At 26.5% G+C, this 23,355-nt stretch overlaps 2 protein-coding genes across 6 annotated transcripts in view; one reads left to right on the top strand and one right to left on the bottom strand.

Annotated features, from left to right (window-relative positions):
• The window catches only part of LOC132920758 (uncharacterized), a 181,129-nt gene that overhangs the window by 58,677 nt on the left and 99,097 nt on the right, over positions 1–23,355 (bottom strand). The gene's annotated exons all lie outside the window — the stretch shown is intronic.
• On the top strand, positions 17,347–22,818 carry LOC132922312 (farnesol dehydrogenase-like). 2 transcript variants are annotated; one of them, XM_060985770.1, is made up of 7 exons: positions 17,347–17,482; positions 18,655–18,829; positions 19,021–19,180; positions 20,389–20,515; positions 21,357–21,489; positions 22,146–22,274; positions 22,623–22,818. In XM_060985770.1, the coding sequence occupies exons 2-7, from the start codon at positions 18,698–18,700 to the stop codon at positions 22,683–22,685; spliced, it is 744 nt and encodes a 247-aa protein (XP_060841753.1). In that variant the 5' UTR covers positions 17,347–17,482; positions 18,655–18,697; the 3' UTR covers positions 22,686–22,818. The 2 variants fall into 2 exon arrangements, with proteins under 2 accessions (XP_060841753.1, XP_060841752.1); XM_060985769.1 differs by lacking the exon at positions 17,347–17,482 and having other exon boundaries at positions 18,558–18,829.

Here is a 23,355-nt window from a genome sequence, read left to right as displayed (position 1 = left end):
AGTAATTATTGTTTAATTTATCAGCTGTTGCGATTGAATTTTCTTTCACGATTCGTTTTGTATTGATTTTGGTCACGTATGTTTGAATTATTTGATTATATTGAAGAACATAAAAAAAAAAAAAAAATGTAAACAACGCGAATATGTGGAATTCATTTTAGTAGTCCAAATTAAATATAATATAAAGTATATAGGTATACTGTAGGACATTCGTGATATTTAATGATAATAACAAGCATTGTTCTTCGGTTTCATAGTTTACTAACTACTTACTACTAACTATTTACTATACTCCCCACGAATATACCATTCTCTAATTTACTTTATAAATTATCTTTATGAAATTCCATTAATGATAACTGTACGTTATCTGTATGTTGTATAGGTGCACGTTCTCATGTGTGTGCTTTTAGAATAGTTAGTTCAAAGTGAATTTCTATATTTGTCCCTTAAATTCGCGTGCAAATACCTTAGGTATCCAAGTGAAATTATATGGCATGCCATAATTTCCACTTTCTCCTAAAGGGGTAAAAATATTATCTTCTTACTTTGTAACTTTTGGATAAAAGTTTTTGTTTAATTGCCCTTAAATGTCTAGCGATAACGAAAATTAATCATCGGTGTGATATTAAATTCACGCTGTGCGTGACAAAAATGTACTCGAATAAAGTTCTAATTTAATTATTTCAAGAAATAATAGAATATTATTTTCAAATCATTTTTGAATGGATAAAATAGATTTAATTTGTTGTTATCTCCAAGCAGAAAATATTTTAAAAGACTGAAAAATATATTAAAAGAGCAAAACACTACAAATTATTTAGCATTTGAAAAAATAACAGAAATAAGAAAAGGAAAATACAAGCTAAATTTATAAACAATTTTGAATTATTCTAAAATAAATAAGGAAATACATTTTTTTTCATTATTTATTTTAAATACATCAGCACATTTTATGCTCTAATAAGTTTTACAATTTACAACTGCGTAATAATATACATAAATAGTTATTTTATAGACATTTTGATTGTAATGGATTTTTAGGATTAATTCTATGTTTTCGCTGTCGTCTGATGTTACTCACATAAGTCAGTAAGTCTTGTAGACATCGTAGTTTTAATTGTAAGTTTTTTGTTTTGGTTTATATGTCGTAGAATCGTGCTTCCTCAGAAGTTTTGAGATCGGTGTGAACATATTTTATAAATTAAGTTTTTATCCAGACTTGAAGTAGAGGTATTTCCATATCGTTATGGATTTGCTTGTTTCTCGTGAACCATGGGACTTTAAAACATATTCTCAGGAACAAGTTTTGGTGTATTTCGATTTTATTTAGTTTTAAAGGAGAATCTGATGCTCATACTAGACAAGCGTATGTGAATAATGGATGGATAATTGAGATGTATGGTAAGATTGATGATTTTATTTGGAGCGTAGAGTTTTAGTTTACTAAGGGTTGTAGTGTGTTTAATGCTTATCCAAGAACACACCGTGATTTGTTACTCAGTCGTTATTTTTATGTTTTTTATGTCATTTTATAGCTTGGTTGTCTATGAGGATGCAAAGAGGACCTTTGTATCTTATAAGGTAAAGATTTACGTAGTGCTTTTTATTGGATTTAAGGTATGTTTCTGTATTTTAAACCAAGTGGTTGGTCATAGTGTTTAAAAATAATTGGAAGTTTTGAATAGAGTTTTCCAGGAAGACATCGTGGCAATAGATTTTGGAGAGGCTCGGGTCGAAAACTGAGCGTTGGGGGACTTCATCTTGTATTTTTTGAGATCGGGAGAAGTTCTTAATTGACTTAGAACGTGTGATCTGTTATAAACTAGACGATGGTTTTAAATCAGTATTCAGGGAGACAGTGGCGTAACTAGAAAACAATTTCGGAGGGGGGGGGCGGTAACATTATTACAATATATATACATAGATTATATAAGTTATTATACTAGGCCTCGGAGAAATTTCGAAGGGTTTAGGTTAGGTTAGGTTAGGTTAACCTAAACCTAACCCCCCCCCTAGTTTCGCCACTGCAAGGAGACCTAGCGAGTTCAGTGCTAACGCGTAGCGTTTGATTTTGACGGTTTTGTAGAGCTCGTTATTTTAGTGTGCATAGTTATTAACGGTATTGATAACGGATTTATCAACCGTAAGAGCTAGTTTGATTCGCGGTAAGGTATTATGTTAGTCGACTTTATACATTAAGATAATGTAATATACACTATCGAATTGTGATGGTTCGGCGTATACACTAGCTGCTTTCAAGAGCTATTAAAACGTTTCGCGAAAATAACGTGTGACCTCTACGATATCCAAGTACGAACTGAAGAAAAATATAATAATTGCGATATTATTATTATCTATTTGGAAATAATTTTTGTTACGAACATTTTTTTTGATTACCGATGAAGTTTTAAATTATTTGAATAAACTATTTTTAAATCACAATCATATAATTTAGGCACCATAAGTCAATAATATCTTATAATAGTAGGTAGGTGATACTATAGCGGACAAAAATAATTAGTCAACCTATTATTTGGACTTCTACTCAATATTTTTTAACATATACTCGTATAACTAGATCATAATTTTTCTATTAATTAACACTATTTCCGAAAATTAAATTTGTTTCGTAAGTGTAGATAATGAGTTTAAAAACCAAAATGTTGTTTGTGAAATATAATATACATATTAATACTCGCCAATAGGTGCTAAATGTATAAACAAATCAATATTTATTTTTGATATCCATCGATAATACGTTAAAACGTGTATTTTTCACATCTGATATCGATTTAATTTAATTAAAATATTGTATAGGCAATAGCCGTACATATCAATTATCGTAATTTACTAATAAGTAATAACACATCATTAAATAACGTAGATATGTATGAATACGTCGCACGACTCCGATGTCGTATATTTATTATGACAGGATATGCATTTCGCTAGTATAATTTAATATTAAATATTTTTTTTTTTTAAATCAATTAAAACATTTAGTATTTTAGCAAAAATGCACATACCTATACTTGTAAAATAGCAAATTAACTATAACTAATGTAAAATAATATGTGACTATGAATTATTTTTAAATTTAACATAACACGTTGCACACAACAACGATATAATATAATTTATAGGTATAAATAAATAATAATAATAATTATGAAATTAATGACTTCAGTACAATGAATACAATACGTTAAGAATATAAATGAATAGGGTATTTTTCACAATATTTATTTTAAATATTTTAATATTTATCATATTAAAAATATTATTTTTAATATTAGATTTAATGATTGAATTTGCATATAATATAGTTTTTTGTCTTATTGCCGTTTGCTAGTGTGCTAATGAATTGTCTAATTTAAAACTCGGCTTTTTCACAATTAATATATACACTTATATTTCATAAAATACTATTATTATAATTAATAAATATGAAATTAACAACTTAAGTTTATTAAAATATGTATAATTAAATAAGATATTTGTTTGTAATAATATGTATATTATTTAAAATCGTGAAAGTAGTAAGTAATTACCTACACATAAATTGCTTAAAGTTGAAAACGTAATTTAAGCATTAATGGTATAAAATAAAAGCTTAATTTTACACATCATGTATCATTGCTATATTATACTGAAGGGAAACATACATTTTCTACTTTATATTATAAAAATCTTTTATGAATCATTATTTACTATCATATAAGCTTAAACGCCACAGTATAATATGAACAATATACAATTGTAGAATCCGTCTTTATAGTTTTCATATTAATTTATAATGTAAAAATTATGGTATAATTAAAAGTATCTATGTAGAAGAAAAGCTCTGAATATATGGCTGTATATAATTGTATTACTGTATAATTAAAAAGTAACTTTTAAACGTGCAATGTGCATAATATATATATATGAATTATTATGACAATACATCTCTGATGTTATTCTGTCATGTATTTTATAAAGTATCTCGTTTGAGTTACTATTTTTTTTTTTTTTGTATTTCTACTGTTTATTCATAGATGAGTTATTGTGTAATTGGCTAAATTTAGGAACTGGTTTAATAAATATACAAATTATTAAAAATAATATACATATTATTAAAATATGTATGATAAAAAAAATTAAAACAAGTAAATGTGATAAATTAACAATAATATAAGGTATGCTTGGATTTCACACTGAAGTTCATACATCACGAACTTTAATGTTCTTATATTATACTATTTGGAAAAATTGAATAATTATGAAATAATAAAAATTATAATCATATGATTATAAAATACGTATGAAACTAATTTAAAAAATAATAAGTAGGTATGTGGTAAATGAATATCAATATCTTATACGTATACGCCTACTATTGAATAATTAGTATTTTGCGTTTGATTCAAATAATAGAAAAAACAAAATATATATCTTAATCTAGTATTAACTTAATGTATCTTAAATAATTAATCACACTAGCTCATCAGTACTTAACATTTATATTTTTGAATATTCAAAAGACCTATAATTTTAAATATAAAAGGGTTTTGACGATATGAGTAAAGAATGGAGATGATTATCATTTACATTTTATATTTTGTTTTGCAGATAGCCACTTCATTCAAAAATGGTAAACATGTATTTAAAATATTTATATGTTTTTAATATAAAAATTTATCAAAATCACTTATTTATCCTGACACTGTGGTTTATGAAATTAGTTCTAGGTACCAAAATATTATTATTAACAATGATTTGATGTAGATATAGGTTAGTCATAGAAATGTATAACATCTGTGATTTTATTGAGTAAATTAACAATTTCATAATTTTATTCTATTTTTAATTTACGAACTTAAAATATATATTTATATTATAATTATATATTTAAATGTTTTATTAAAATTGCATAAGTTATAAATTATTTTTATCAAATACCTATATAGGTACTATATTATTCGTTTTAGAAAATTGTCTAAAATTATTACTACGATTCTAACGCATTCCAAGTTTATTTGTTTTTAACAAACCGTTAATACATTAAATCTTACACATAGCTTAATACTTTGCAAAACCTTAAAATTATACAATTTTGTTTTATTTAGTGGAGATTTTTAGACTGCTAAATCCTGAGAACATTAATTTAAGAATACCATGGCTAACACCCCCGAATACTCAAAGTTTTTTCATTTAGCATATTTATCCAGTATAATTTTAAAATAATTTCTTTGAATATAAGTGCGTCCACAGCCTTAACATTCTTGGTTATTTTGAATATGTTCTAAGAATTTAAGATTATTATTCACAAAAAATTGTTTTTATTAATACAGCGATTACATTTTTCAAATCGATTATGAGGATAAAAAGAATAACGAAATTGTAAAATGTTGTGTTATGCTGAACATATTTTATATTGTTTAAATAAAAGAAATGTACCTATTAAAGGTTATTACGTTTTCTATGTTTAGTCTGAGTTTGGTTATTTTGTTGTCTTTGTTCTCCGCAAGTTTATTATTTTTTTTTTATAACATGTCAGTCTTTACTAAAAGAGTTTATTTATCTTTATAATATATCAATTCATAGAGCTATATGACACAGTTATAAATTACAATACAGGTAGATATATTAAAAAAAGTTCAATTATTGGTCGAAAGGTTGAAATATTAAGAAATTCCAACTAAGAGAAATTTAGTATGGAATAATGATGACCTCCGTAGACCAACGTTATTTACCGGTTAGGTCCGACAAAATTGAATCGACAATTACTTGGAACACCGCCAGTTGATAAATCTAATATCGTGATTGGTTATTAGTAATTATGGTGGTTTATCGGTGTAGATACAACGTTGTTACAACCACCACGGGGCACGAGCGATCGTATCAACCGCATGACGTTTTCCAAACCTTCATCAATATTCCGCAAACTTCAATCTCGTCCGTAGGCTCCATCACGCCGTATTCTATTTAACACACCACCGACCTTTTGAAAACGATTTTCAAACACGTGGGTAGACTTTTAAGATTCCTCAATTTTCGGTCACCAGCTATTAGGTACCTAACCTATCTGTAATGCCGTAATGGCCGTTATTGTTTTCCAATTGACCGGAACGGTAATTTGAAAAACGGCGATTACAGTAGGTATAGGCACTGAGGAACATGCCACTGCGATGGTTATAAATGGGAAGGGTCCAGATACGGAAAACGGCTTAACAAGGGTGATTTGGGTATTGTATCACTCCCATGTACATTTTTTTTTGTGGTTGTATTTGCAGTAGGTAAGATAACTTATGTCTTACTTGTAAGGGGTATACACTGTGCATATACATAATGTAAAATATAAAGATAATATTGTCTACTTAGCAATCGCGCACTGATCTTGGCTAAATGAGAATAATAACGATAATAATAAATTATTCATCATAGCAGACAGCATTGTAAACATTTAAAGAATTAAATAATAATATATCGTGTTTATAAAACATAATAATTATCTTAAGTCATCGCGGCAGAAACTCGCTGTGTTATATTTAAAAACGGAAAGGGGGGAAAATCACTCAACCCTCTGTTGTAACCAGCCAGTGCTCTCACCACTTGGTCGCTGCACTACGCTTATTTAATGACGAAGGTGCGTCGGATAAGTTTGTGGTTAGATGTGATGAACGATTCAAACACAATTTTTAAATAATTTAATTTAACTAACTCGCAAGTTGAGTAAAAAACGTATTGAGTATTTATAATAAGTTTTTCGATAAAATATGGCGAGTATTTTAGTACCGCAGTGTATTAGTCTAACTCTGGAAAGGTACTCGTCGACCCACACGACAGCTGTAAATTTGGGATGACGATTTAACAATCTCTCAAGCTCTCTAAAAAAAGGGGGTTTGCTATATTTATACGGGACACGCCGTTAAGTAGAAGACGATTGACGTCATTGCGTAGGTATATTCGTTTTGTGCTGGCTAAGCACTGGCCAATGAGGTGGCAGCATTAGTGGCCTAATTTGGTTGCGTGATGTCGTTGTGACCACTGTGCTTTGGACCTAAACGTTTTTCTGTAGAGCCGTGAGTTTACTATTCATCTTTAAGGTAAATCACAAGCTACACACAAAAAACTTTTACATTTTTTTGAGTACGTACGATTATCAATTATTACATGAACACAATACGAAAGAGTAATTATTATTTCAAAAACTGTGTACTCGGGATCGATAGTATTATTATCTGTGGCCCAACTCGTCTCATTTCAGAAAAAACCTTTTGATTTTTCGTTGTTTCAGGTAGTGATAATCGAATCCAAACCAAAGCTATGAAAGTCTTCGTCTTGCTGCAATATTAATTGTTGCTTTGCTTTATTAAAACAAAAAAAAAAACGCATACAAAACTAAATAGGTAGGTATTTCCTATAGAACTAGAATTTTCTAGGGATTTTTATCGTCTTCATATACACAGGATTTTTTATTCATATTTTAAAATATACTAACGTTGAGGTTTTTCATACCTAATGAGAAAATACTGGTGTATAATTATGATGCACTAACACGCTAAAATACGACAGTATGTTAACATAATACAAAACGGAGTATCACTCGAAGAACTCACGAAATAAAAACATACAATCAATTGGTATACCTACAGGCTACGAACTACCGTAACGACGTCTTGTTATTAGTATTATATTCAACATAAAATGTATTTATGGACACAGATAAATTGTATCGACGAGTTTTTTAGTATTGGTATCCTATTTATTATGTTATTGTACTGACGTATCGACGTACAAGTCGATTTCGGGAAAATAAAATTATTATTCCATAGCAACTACAATATTATTTCCAATTATTTATTGTCGTGTTTTCAATAATATATTCGTCGTTAATTTCTCGAACACCGATAAAATTAAATAATAATTGTATGTTATAGGTATTCGTTATAAATAAATAAATTTGACCTAGACTTAATGTGTTTTACTGGGAAAAAATTTGTTTAAAAAAAAAATATTATGGCAACAACAAAAGAGTTTTGCAGCGTTATACTTATTTTGATTTTGGTTTCATATATTCGACATTGATCTTAGTTTTGATAGTACCAGTATTTTTATTATTTAATTATTACAGATAAAATTTATTTATGTTAAATAAACACTCTAGTGTAACCATTTAAGTCATATTGTCACTAATCAACACGATGGTATCATACCAGAATTAAAAAAAAAAAAAATTATTTAGTGCTTTAAATTTCAATAATAAATTGGAACTCATAGTACTTTTTCAAGTATAGCTAGTAAATGCGAAAATAGAATAAATGCGTTTGTATGATACGTAGGAATATAGAACATAAAATTGTGTACCTACTGACGTAAAATATTGATCGTTTAAAGCGATTGAGTATATCATTTAGAGACAGTCAATTTTGAAATCTAACAAATTGGCTATCGTAAGTCATATAATTGCCAGATTTCCTGTTTTATTCCTGTTTTAACAATGTTGAAAATTGTTTTAAACATAATATTTTTTAAATCCGTGCTTAAAACATTAATAGGCGTGTAAGCTTTAAAGTATTATAATTTTCGTTTAAAACAATTTATTATAAAATATAAATATTTATAATTTATGTTATTACGGGTTATTTATAAACATTCAATTGTAGGTATTGCGGGAAATTCTGTCATGAAACATAAATGTTGAGTATAAATGTTAAATAATGAAATAACATTAATTAAGGTTTCATTATTATTTAATTAAATAATAGATTATATAGACTTTAAAAATTAAAATAGGCATGAGGTTTTGTTAGTTAGTATTTATCTTTTCATTACAGACGGACACGTCGGTGTTTGAATAATTATTATTTATAATTAAAGTTTAATTAAGCTCTGATTATGCATGTTAAATACTTGTTCGTTATGAGAAACCTTGTATTAATTTTTCAACCCCTCGGGTATTAAAAAGCAAAACTGTACGAATTAATAAAATAGTTTACAAATGTTCGAAACCTGTACTTGAGTACGTATTACGCACTATTACGTCTAAAATTATTATTTTTATACGAGAAAAACTAAAATAGGCTTAGTTTAAAATAAATTGGGTATTAATACTTGGAAGTATAAAGCCGGGATCACAGCTACATGATCCGTCGTGTTTTATACCGTGTATAGAGTTCTGATCATTGGCCGTTGTGATCATGATGGTGTCATTCACGAAGCAGTCTGACCATGATCTACCGTGAAATTTACAAAGTTGGACCAACCTCAATTTTTGGACACAACACACGACGGACGGCACATAATATTACGCGAATCCGACTTAATAATAGATGATATGTTTGATGTTTAATTCAATTGAATCTATTGGTTCAAATATTAAATGATAAATGGTCACTGAAATTTGATGATTATTAATTAGCTTTTGCGTCATGTTAACAGTAGATTAGCAGGCATTTGACGAGGACCGATTTCCGAAAATCGACAGAACTACTTTTGATTTAGAGCATTTAGACAAATTTATACAAATATAATAAAGACCCGCAATGTCAATTCAAATATTGATCACACAAGTATCGTATAATTATTCTTTGTTTAATCAGAATGAGAATATGTTATTTGTTTATTTCATGATTGTTAGACTCTTTTTTATATGGGATTCTCCAATCACAATTTTGCTATTTTATTATTTTATACTTTTTCTAATCTTTCTTTGTTACCTACTAATGTGAACCAACAAAAATTAAATCATAATTAAAAATTTTTTTGTTGTAAGTGTACAGTCAGTATCAATGTTATGTAATGCATGTCTATAGAATAAATATTGATTTTCTTCTAACACTAAATATACTCGACCCTATTTATCCAAAATTTTACAGTTCACTATATTATGTTTTACAATATTTCATTTATATAATAGGTATTCAATCCATTATATGTATTATGTCTGTATTAAATTCATCGTATACCTTATAATACTTAAATAAATTAAGGGTTTCAATAAATTGCGTGTTAGACAGCATTTATTTTTATAAATACGAACCAAGTAAATGTTGTAATATAAAAATTAAATTTAAGTGTTTCAATTTGTATTATCTGGTTGAATTAATTACATAGATGGTTATATTATATTGGTCTGAGATTTATCTATACATAATTTAAGTGGTAACTTGATTATAATATTTAAATTTGTATACTATTTTTTTTCAATTGAAACTTTATTGATTTTATATTTTCATCGGTATTGTTTTTTTCATATAATACGAAAGTGAAAGTTGCACATGAAGATAAGATAACGTTAGCTATAGTGAATCAAATTATGAATTCCAAATTTCAATGTAATATTAACTTAGCATTTGTAATATTCAGATATAGAAATGTATGCTGTGAAACACGATATTAAGTCACTTGACGTCAATATAACAACTCGAATTGCCTAGAGGGCAACTGTAACGTTATACTCGTAAAAGATAAGAAAAGAGAACTTCACGAAACATTTCAAACAATTTGCTTTAAATTGCTGTTGGTATATTCTTGTACTCTTATGAAATACGCTATATATATATAGGCGATTAAAAAACTAAACCTATGCATATTATATTCATATTACTCCGTATTATAAAATATAATAATAAAAAAATAATATCAAGGAAAAATGCACAGATATGAATCAGAGAGGATATCCATTAGAGAGGAGTTGATTTTTTTTTTTTTATTATGATAAGCTACACTTACTATGATACTAGAGTAACACATTTAAATGATTAAATGGATTTATAAATTATATTTTAAAAGATTAAATTTTTTTTAAAAATATATAATCAACTACAAATTAACTGGAATGTTTTCAGAAAACGAAAATCGTGCGATCTCCAAGAGACAGAATTTTGTCATTTGATTAATTTTAATATTATACATAAAGATATATTTAGGCAGAGAATTTATTATGTCTAATGGCTTATATGCTGATTTAAAAAATTAAAAATATAATAATATAACACAAAGAAATATAAAATAATATAAAAATACACACCATATTTAGTTTTAATTACATATTTTTACAAGTCAGACACGAAAAATTAATGCAATTGGAAAAACCATTATATAATTTTTGTATATTTATGGTTATCTAAATATGCTATAGCTTTGAAAAAATAACATATCAAGTATCAGTAGGTAGCGACCGCGCTATTTCACAGTAGGTGTCAAAATATGTACTTCGAGTATAAGTGAAATGGATATGTGTTAAAATTGAATTCAATGATAAATCGATGATATGTTGTGTACGATAACAAGTGATTCTGAGCTCTGACTTTTTTTGGTAATCATGTTTATCATACAATTAAATAATATAAGAATTTTCAATATAATTCGTAACTGTGTGTTGTATTTTCCGATTATTATAAAAAGTACAAGGAAAATTCTACTTTGACCTACTTGAAGTACAAACTAGATCGAAATTCCAGAAACTTCACCCTATGTTATTGATCGAAGCATATTTTAAACTGGAAAAACTGTATTCAGACTAAAAAAATAAACTTATCGCGTTTCAAAACCAGTACGTTCATCGCACCGCTTAGAATCTGAAAGATATTAATAAATAGAACATCAAGTTTGTTTTTATTTTAGTAATATTGATAGTAATACTATCTAGTAACTTATATTATATTGGCGTAATATTGTGGCGTGTAAAGAGGATGCGAGTTCAATTGGCCCCTCAACTCTAAAGTACCTACGTCAATTTCGTATTAGGTACCTATCTTCTATGGCTTGCACATATGCTCGACAATAAGACTAGCACATTAATTGAAATTCCTATCAAAGCATTGATTACCAAACGTCTAGTGTTATACTATTAATAATGTTATACACCCCGCGAGTTGATCAATTGAAAAATTCATATTTTCTTAACAATAATTGTTTGTGGTACAGATTTTGCATAATTTATAACAAAAAAAAAAAAAAAGGTTTGTTTCTCTGTCTAAATTATGAATGTGTTACTATAATTGGGTAATAAAGTAGCACAGACTAATGCGGCACATATAGAACATAGACCATAGTATAGAGATTAAGAATACTTACATCAAAAAAAATTATATATATTAGTAAAGAAGTCAAAATATGACCGAAGTAAAAATTATTTTACTTTTAAAATTATTTAATTCTGTTCATTTTTTTTTTACGAAATTTAGTCTTATTTTCAAGACATTTAAAAACGTTATTTTTGTCTAAAGTAATGTTCGTTTGTTTGTCTGTATATATAGTTGACTGAGATTTGTGACTATTGTGTTTGATTAAATGCTTATAATATATTAAGAAAGAGACTGGAAGAATAACCTTTTAATAAATCTTTCAATAGTTACGTGTCAATGATTTGGAAATAAAGTGATAAAGTATCTAGTACGTTCAAATGGCTATTACCGTGATCATTATAGTATTCACGTATCTATGTGAAATGAAGGAGAAGTGATAATTCACGATAATATTGAGAAATACAATGCCTCTGAAACTATTTGGTCTAGAGCCAAATGTCATATGTTCTACATCGATTTCTTATTATATATTAAAATATTATAATTTTAGTAAAAAAAAAAATTAAGTTAAGAGATTTTTTTTAATTGATTATTTTACATAAGTTGTAGTTTGCAGTAAATGTTCAAATATTATTTCAATTGGAGATATAAATTTTCAAAAAATAAATAAATAAATAATCTTGTTAAATAGTCTTACCATTATTAAATTAATATAATTTATAAAATTGCAGCATAATGTAAAAATTAAATAATGTAATAATTGTAAAGTGTCTTAGTTATATAAATTTTGACTCACAGACCGGAATTACTAGTATTTTGTCTAACTGTAAACGTATTATACTTCTATTATTAATTATTACACTTATAAATCATGATACTTATTTGGTTTACAAGTATATGCCATAATTTGAGTTTAATTTGTAATGTGTAAAATTTTATTTACAAATTTAAATATTATTCATGGGTTTTATTAGTATACTGTAGTGTGCAAAAAACACATTTATATATTATCAAGCGTTAGTTCTATCACTGTTCAATCGATTAATTTTGTTGATTGTAAACAACTGCGTTAATAAAATATTTGTATAATATAAACTACCATTAGTTTCATACTTATGTACAATGAAGGTACTTATTAGATGAAAAACATGAAATTCTTTTCATAATTAATAAAAATCGATAATTGTTGTGCATATACGATATACCTATGTATATCAAATGATTCTTTTAACAACGGCAAACACGTATCATATCAATAACTAAGTACAACAGTTTTTAAAAATATTATTTTTTAAACAATTTAATGCCATAAGACCTTTTTTTTACTATATTTTTTGTATTATTTTTTGTAAAACATAATATATTTTAAGTCTCATATTTCTAAATAAAATTTGAGTTAGAAGTAATAAACAATAATTTAATTTTGACGAAAAGGTAGTTAATTAGTTATAATTGTTTTAAGTTTAGATGAGCGGAATAGTGAACTAACATGTTGTAGCTTACGCCTGTGTCACACCACTCAGTTCATTAAAATATTAAATATACATATAAGTATCTCATTCAAATTCAAAATTCATTATTTTGAAAGATGTCATTTCAGAATAAATTGAAAATGTATGGTAACATTAAAGTCGTCAAAACTTAAAGATAACTTTAAATATATATATATACATATATATACATATTATATATTAAATATTTTTTGTAGTAAAATCAAATAATGTAAGAAAAAATATTTAAAACAATGTTGATTACTACTTAAGTAATGTGCGTTTACTATTAAGCACATCAGCTATATTATAATATACATATATGGTTGACATAACGTACCCATTAAATATTAATTATTGTACTATACAGATATTGAATAGTTATTGTGGACCTAACAGCATCAATCATCCTATTTATTAATTAAACTTCAACTTATCTATATATTATACTAACGATTTCTTTTATACATATTTTGTAGAATAATGAAAAATATATATATATATTCTATATAATAATAGTTTTGATAAGATGTAAATGCAAACTTTTTATTTTATACTTATTTAATATTTGTAATAACTTCTTCGTACCTACATAAGATATTTAATTTGTTTTTAGGTATATAATGGAAAACTAATTGGTTTCCTGAAATTAGTGTTTAGTAAGCATAGGTATATAATGTGTATTATTACTAAAAATATTTATACTATATATAATAAATATTATATATGCATATAAATATGAACGGTTTCAGAAAAAATTTAAACAAAATATATTTTGTGTTTATTAACTTACTTAACTACTTTTTTACTTCATTCTATTCATTATTCAAATAGATAGATAAAGTTTTAAAGTGTATACAGCCATATAAGATTTAGTATATTATACAGCAGATAGATGCAAATACAGTGACTGAGTGTGTACGATAAAAACCTTGGTGGGTAAGTTTTATTGTATAGCTATATAATATGCAAAACCGCAGAATATTACTTTTGTTAGTTTTTAGATTTCGTATGATTGTTTCAATTTATTTTTTAATGCTTTGAATAGGTATTTAATATTTATAATAAACGATTATGCAGTATAACGTTATGAAATGATAATAAAAATAAAATAATAATATATAGGTATTTATAACAAAAATATTCATTTTTATTATAATAATAAGCTTGTTTTAAAATAATAATAATCCAAACAAGTGTTTTTATTTTTTTTAATGTTTTGATATTTTAATAATTTAAATATACCTACATAAATATAATAATATACTGTATTATAATTCCATTTTTAGGTATGGATAGCATAAGCTAAATGAGATCATTGGTTTTGAATTCAATATTTATATGAATATTTAAAAAAAAAAATGTAAATTATTTCACAAGCGATCAGTTGAAAATAAAGTTTTATTTGTAAATTAAACAATATTATTGGTTATTGAAATGTTGAGATTAAACTGCAATGTGTAGCCAGATCTGTTTAACTCACTTTCATCCAATCATTGTTCAACAATTAAAGCTTTTTGGATTGTAGAATTTAGTAATCTACATCCAGGTATAATTTATCCACATCATAAAAACTCTCGATATATATCAACAATCAACATATTTGATTTCTGTATAATATTTTGGTTCCATTTCTCACTCATTATACACACTAGGTATTCGTTTTCACTAGGAAATACATATTTTTATCAACATTATCTCCGCAGTTGTTAATTTCTGTAACGATAAGAATCAGTCTATCGCCGGTATGTATGATATATATCAAGATATTGTATACCCTACGCACTAAGTTGAACGGTCGAGCGGATACTGGCAGCCGTGAGTCCGGTTAATCTTTATCGGTCGGCGTGTCTTCTGTTTTTTCAGTGTGTACAGTTTTGAAGTTGTGGTGAAGAATACAATTGAAGTGACCTCTGTGGACTTGACTTGTCTTCGGATGGGCGGCCGAGGTCTATTTGCAGTTTCAAGCGATTTCCCACGCCTCTGTCTGTGTTTGTTTGGGGGAGGGGGGTCGTTGTTGTCGGTCTGATGCTGCGACATAGGTTTGGGTTGATAGTTTTAGAGTTTGAAGACGGACATAGATGCTTTGTAGAGAAGGGTTTTAACTGTGCGTTTGGTTTCTGCTCGAATTGTGTTCGTGCTGCTGGTGGTGGTGGGGAGAGTCGAGTTTCGAGTGAGGTAGTGTGCACCGGTAATTGCTCTCGGGGCGACGGAAACGATTTTCGTCCAGCTTGTGTTGCTGATAAGCAGACCCCATGCCTACGTCACGTGCGTCAATATTAGTTTTATGTAGATTTTGACGATAGACAGTTTGTTATTAGGTGCAGGTTATTGGGCTGTTATTGTTAAGGATTGGGTAGAGAGCTGCTCGAGCTCCTTTCGCTCTTAGTATGGTGTTTCGGACATGGTCGATGAATGAGAGTTGTTTATCAATTGCGATGTCCAAGTATTTAGCGTTTGACAACCATTAGATGGCGGAACTTGATATCTGTAGATTGTCCGGTGATTTTGTTTTGGGACCGTAGAACCCACTACTGCTTTTGCTACGTCGAGTTTGAGTCTCAATTTTGCTATCAATTTTAATATCAGATCCAGTTACCTTTGAAGAAAGGCGCTCGTGTTCTTTAAATTAGTTTTATACGTCCTATTTAGAGTGTCGTCCGCGAACAACGAGTAAATCGTGTGTGTATGTTACATACAGTATTGGGAATAGACAATATACTTATGTGGCACTAGCTTCAATGCGGGCGCGGATCCAAGGGGGTGAGAAAGGGATGATAGCCCCGCTCTCCCCGTAGACTCTGCCACAATGGTGAATTCTAGGATGTCTGTTTTTGACAGCCGATAAAATATGATACGCACAAGGTCATCCCCCCCCAATAAATATATTTTGGATCCGTACCTACTACAATATGTTTGGACGTGGCCAGCTGATCACCGACTTTGACATGAAATGTTCTGTCAGTTAGGAAAGATTTAATGAGACGGGTGAGGCAAGTTGGAGTTCTCGATTTGGTGGAGCTTGTGAAGCAGACCTTTATGCCGAACGCGGTCGAATTATTTTTCTATATCCAGGAAGACGGTTGAATTTTTCGCTATTTTTGTAATATTGTCTGATAAACCCTTAAGCAACGAGGTTAGCTACGTCGCCGTGGAGTGGCTTTCTCCGAAGGAGTGCTGTTTTGCGACCCATATGGAGGCGTACCCGAATATTATATATTGTTTTGATGTCAACACTTCGTCTCTGATCGGTCCTCAGTATTTTGTTCATCATGTTAAACGCGCATTTCCCTTAAAGACCGGCTGTTGTATATGTGTGATTTTATATCAGCATGTTGACCTGGTATAACCGATGTAAAATTACACAAAGTATATATTTTGTTTTATTTCACTCTGTTAAATTTGGTAAGATTTATAATTGTTAATAAAATTCCTCACCTCTTTCTTATTTCTTTTCTTGTACCCGCAGTCTTAAACGTTTTACTATTCGTTAACTTCCTGATTTCCCTCAACGTACATTTTTAATATGTTATTTGGTAATCAATGCTGACATAACTCCTTCTGATATTATATAATCTCATTATATGTTAATTTTAATATTAGTGCTTTTGAAAACATATCGTATCACACATCTAATTATATCAAAATTTAAATTGTTCATCATTATTTATTTTTGATATCGAACCTTATCATACGTTGAACTCTGATTAAAAGATTTTTTTGTAACTGAGTACAGATATGTTTAATTATCATTTTTACTACCGTGAATGCATTGACTTTTTATTTCGTGTTGCTTATCATAACAACCTAATTAATAGATATCATTTTGTAAAAAGTTTAGCTTCGTTTAATAATATTTTATTTTAATTTATTTTAACTTATATTATAATTGAATTACATCTTATTTATACCCTATACTATTTTATTTTATAAGCACACAAGCGTTACTTTATACCGACAACGACGGTTTTTGTAGTATGTATTAATTATTATTATTTTTATTAGATAATTAGTTACCTGTGTTATTGTTATTATTGATATTATTTTTATTTAACTTTAATAACATAACATATTGTATTTTGTATTTAAACAAAAAACAAATTATGTGCGGATTTACAGCGTTAAAAACAAAACCTTGTATGCGGAGTTAAGGTGATATATTACAAAATGGCTACGATGCATGCGCAGTTACAGTGCACCGAAAAATTCATGTCCCCCGTGAATAATATTTTTAAACTTTAACAAAATAATTAATATCGCTAATTGTTTAAATATGTAATGTCATTCAAATTTGCTGTTAGGCTGCTGACTATAGTTTTATTTTCCCCAGTTATTTTAAAGAACATTAGTCATTTTCAATTTTTACCTTTTTTAAAATACAAACTAAATTACATTTCAAAGTTTGAAACATTTGACGTTTACAGTCTACGTCATCGTGTATATACTATATAGACAAAAAAAAAATCATATCATTGTGAAATCAACAAGCTCCACTCAGAAACTAAAAAATTCAATTTATTTGCAAACAATTCTGTGTTATTTATTATTATATTGTATACAAAGTATCGTTTACAACAGCTATCATCAATACCAATGCGATAATCAAGCGAACAGACTGCAAGATATTTCATATTATATGCACATTTTTAATATAATATATTTTTTTTTTTTTTGAAATTTAAATTTTTAAATATTTAGATTGTTCGATTATATGACATATAATATTTACGTAATAAATATCCGTCAATTAATATTTTTTTTTTTTGTTTTGCACAGAATATAATTCACAATAGCAATATTATATCCATCATCTTTAGTATTCATTGTCATTATTTATATAAAAACGTAATAATTAATAATGGTATAAAATACATTTGATAGAAAAGTCAAAGCGGTAAATGCAACTAAAAATGAACCATAATGGACATAATGCATAATACGTAAAATGCAATGCACGAGTAGGTACACTACGACGCAGGACGGTGTTCCGGCCATGACGTTATTGGCGAATTTCTCTCACTTCATTTTCATAAATTTAGGAGTGAGGCAACGTATATAATTCATTAACTTTGATGAACATCTAGCTATTATATCTCAGTTAGAGAATTCTATTGAAGTTTTCTTGATACTATTTAAAACTTTATTAGCTATACCACTGTTGTACACGAAACTTGTAGTATTTATTTGAAAATGGACAAGTGGATTGGAAAAGTTGCTGTAGTAACCGGTGTTTCTTCTGGTATTGGAGAAGAGACGTGTAGGCAATTAGTTAAACATGGAATGATTGTTGTAGGATTTGCTAGAAAAGAACATAGATTACAGGTATGTATCAAATATGTTGTACCTAAATTAAATAAAAATGATATGTTTAATGAATTTGTTAATTTCACTAGAATATATTAATTTTAATATTGGAATAATTGAATAAACATAGTTTCGTTTAAATTAAATTAAAATTAATTTAAAGATTTTAAATCCAATTTAAGTAAATTTTAACTGATTTTTCTTTACAGGAATTAAAAAAAGAATTAAAAGACAATTTTTATTACGTAAAAGTTGATTTATGTTCGGAAAAAAACATTTTGGATGCTTTTCAGTGGGTAAAAGTTACATTAAAATCCATTGATGTTTTAATTAATAATGCTGGAGTTTTGAAGCTAACTGATATATTTGGTAAGTTTTAATAATGTTGATATGTATATTAATTGTGAATGAAATTTATGTATTTAACTAATATGTTTTTATTTTTGGAATATGGTTATTGATTTTTCAAAAGAGCTAACATTTTTATATATTCACAATACTTTTAAATTTACTCAAAAAAAAAAAAAAAATTATACACTCGTTTTTTTATCCTATAAAAATCCAGAATAGCATGGTTTTTTAACTATATGAAATAAAATTTATTTTTAGTGTATTAAATTACTAAACTGCTTTTTACATAATTCTATTATTTATTAAAATATATTGGTAAAATTTTAAAGTCTATACAGTCATACGGCATTTAGTATTAGATTATAATAATTATATAAACACCATAAATGTACAAATATTATACAATATTTTAGTTTCATTTTCTACTGACTATACTATTCGCTTCTATCAGGAAAAGCGTTTTATTAACATTATCTCCGTGATGATTTATTTCCGTAACTATAAAAGAGTTCATCACAGACATGTATAATGTCTGTCAGATATTGTATACTTTATACTCAGAATTTATTATAATTAAAATCGTGATACCCACAGATACATGATGTTTTACAATTATTTATTGTCGTTATTATAGTCAGTCCTATGATAAATCATTATACACAATATATTTTTACATAATGCATTTTACACATTGAACCAAATTCTACTCAATTAACTGAAATTCAAAACCTATAAGTCTTTCAGAATTACGTTTTAGGTAGATGAGTTAGTAGAAAATGTTATTAAGTTAGAAGGAGCCCGTTTCTTTTTTCATTTATAACGAATACCGACTTTACCAATGTAATTATTTTCAATAAATCGACAGATGTAAATTAAGTGTTTGTGATTGGTACTAAACTTTTTAGCTAGGTAAAATTTGGTATTTTCCCCCCATCTCTAGATCTGAAATTTATGTTTTTCATGGTTATGCAGGCACTATAGTTAATAAGCTGTCATAAAAAATAATTTTCATACATGACCCGATTCTGAAATATCGGTTTATTTAACAATAATTGTTGAGCTGTTACTCATTATTTCATTACTATTATAGTCGTTTAAGATACGTAAACATTTAATGATAAATTGAATGTGTGCAGTGTATTAGGTTCATGAGATTATAAAATATTATAAAATTATTCATAGTAAATGTGTAATATAACAAAAATGTATATGAATTGTTATTATAGGAGACACACAAGATTGGAAACTTATGTTTGATACAAACGTCATAGGTTTAAATATTTGCTCTAGAGAAGCAGTCAAACTAATGAAAGAAATGGAAATTAAAGAAGGGCACATAATAAACGTTAATAGGTAAGTACTAAACAAAATATTATAATTTTAATATTGTATAATTGAAATCCCGGGAGTAGCCTGGGACGTCAAATAGAATAAACTAATAGAATAGTTTATTATCTAAAATAAATGAAAAAATATAAACGTATAACAAAATATGTAATTTAAATATTAATTATCAATACCTATCTAGTAGAGTATTATCATTTTTTTGTTAAAACTTTAGACAAAAAAAAACTGAAGTAAAAAAAGAAATACAACAATTATATGTACTGGGATTTTGAGTTAAAAGATTCAAAGTGAAAAGCAGACTATATTTAATAGATCATTTAAATTTTAAATGAATTATTTCCATACCTTAAACAATATTGAACTTATTACAATGTATTATCATAAATTATTAAATATATTTTAAACTCAAATAATGAAATTAGTGAAATCTTAAAATGTATTTATTTTTAACTTGTACAGTTCGTGAAATTATACGCAAATTAAAAACCAGAGATGTGTAATATATAATAAAAATAATTAAACCATAGCCACATATTGATTATTAAACCTAATCTAAACATGTTATATTAGATTTTAAAGTATACTCGTATAGTTTAATTTAAACAAAATGTTAATTATGTTTTATGACCTGTTTTACTGTTATACAAATTAATATTATAATCTGTATAATATAATATACCAATAATACTTATAATTCATAATATCATATTTAATACTTATCTTGAATATTATGAAAAAAATATTTTTTTTTAAATACATACCTACATAATTTTGAAAAATTTCACGTTTAAATAATATGGATTTATCTAAATTAATATTTACTAAGTGAATGTTTTATATATTTTAGTATAACCGGTCATTACATAATGTCTGGAATGAAAGATTTTTCAGTTTACGGTTCTACTAAGTTTAGCGTAACAGCACTTTCAGAATACTTAAGAGAATTTATGAGCATGGAAAATTTACCTATCAGAGTTACGGTACGATATTTATTCGATTTATATTTAACAATATTTAAAAGTTATGAATATAATATGCTTATTGATTACATATTTAGTTTTTTTTGTGCTTAGTACTTATTTGACTTTATTTATTTTTACGATAATATGAGAAATTAATATTTTTATGATTAAATTTAAGTATAATATTATTAATTTAACACCGTTTTACTTTAGAAAAGGTTGAATTATATGAAATCATTTATAACAAGCTTTAAATTATATAGTTGGATTTCTAGTAATAATAAACATTCTTTAGACATAATTTGTATTTTTTTTCTTTTTGAAAAATACAGATAGTTAAAAAATATATTATATTACCTATACAATTTGTATTCACTTTAAAAATTCATGAAACTGATTCTAATACATTCCTAAGAAACTTAAATATAATATTTAAAATTGTTTTATTTAAAATATACTACACACCACGTATAAAAAATGTTTATTATTAACTGATATCACTTTGAAGTTATTATTTATTTGTATATCAATTTTTTATTTTCCTTGTGTAATGATTTTACATAAATAAAAAAATATGACATTTAATGATTATAAAAGAAAATTTCCACTTAGTATTTATTATATACTACATAGGTAGCTTTAACGAGAATAAATATATATTTTTTTTTAACCAGAGTATCAGCCCGGGATTTGTTGATACTAAAATGATCGAAAAATTCAAATTTGAGGATAATACAGTATTACAAACAATTGATATTGCCGACGCCATTGTATATGCATTAAGTGCACCCAAACGTGTTAATGTAAGTCTAAAATGTATATATTTTCAATTATTATTGATAAAAAACATACATCTTCACTATTTAATTATTATAATTATACATCTTTTTAATATTATAATATATTGTAATCACTAATCATCAATTACTATAAACTATATAATATAATATATACACCGTTTATCTAATGACTTTTGTTTAAACAATGGGTTGATGTTCGGAACAATATTTCGTTAGCAAGGTGTTTACATGATAATAATTATAAGTAATACGATTAGTATTATATACATACCTAATATCAACCATGTATATAACATAATGTACTTAAAGGTAAAATTATATTTTTTTAATATTATGTTGGATTTTTTGCAGGTTGCTGAAATAATTTTAAGACCATTGTTTGATAATATGTTACACATTGTAAACAGTTCATAAAATATATACTGTTAATTTTACGATAGGAAAATAAATATTTTTATATCAGATTGATAAAATAGAACTTAAGTTATAGACATTTATGTCATTAATAATATTGTACTTAATAAATCTTTGGAATTATTATTATTTATTATTTATTTAATTATTATACATTTATACATCCGTAACCTATTTTAAATTGTTGATTGTTTTAATATAATATTGCATATTTACTTGTATACGATTAGAAACTAAGCTTAGTAAATTAAAATATAGAATTTTGTTTAAAATCCTCAAAATGAGATCCAGATCGAACACTACTTGAATAGTTGAATGTCTTCACTAATTAAACGGATTTAAAAATAAAATACAATTGTTTTTTTGTTAAAATTATCTAAACATATTTAAAATAAATTTATGAAATACACATATTAGTCTTTTAAATTTAAATAATTTTTCATAAAACTAATATAATAAATATTATATCACACAATTAACATAATAATAGTATATAAAAATTTGCAATTAATCATATTATTGTGGTGTTACTTACCATACGCATGTGTGTCACGATTTTTAAGTAGAAGTTACCTACCATACTTTTATATTTTATTATTTTATTTGAACTAAAAGATTTACGAATTTTACATAATATTATACCCAATGAAATTTATATGAATAAATAATA

The sequence above is a fragment of the Rhopalosiphum padi genome, chromosome 2 (assembly GCF_020882245.1).
Source record: "Rhopalosiphum padi isolate XX-2018 chromosome 2, ASM2088224v1, whole genome shotgun sequence".
NCBI lineage: Eukaryota > Metazoa > Arthropoda > Insecta > Hemiptera > Aphididae > Rhopalosiphum > Rhopalosiphum padi.
The sequence above is the reverse complement of the archived record's forward strand: the minus strand, read 5'-3'. Positions and strand labels throughout refer to the sequence as shown.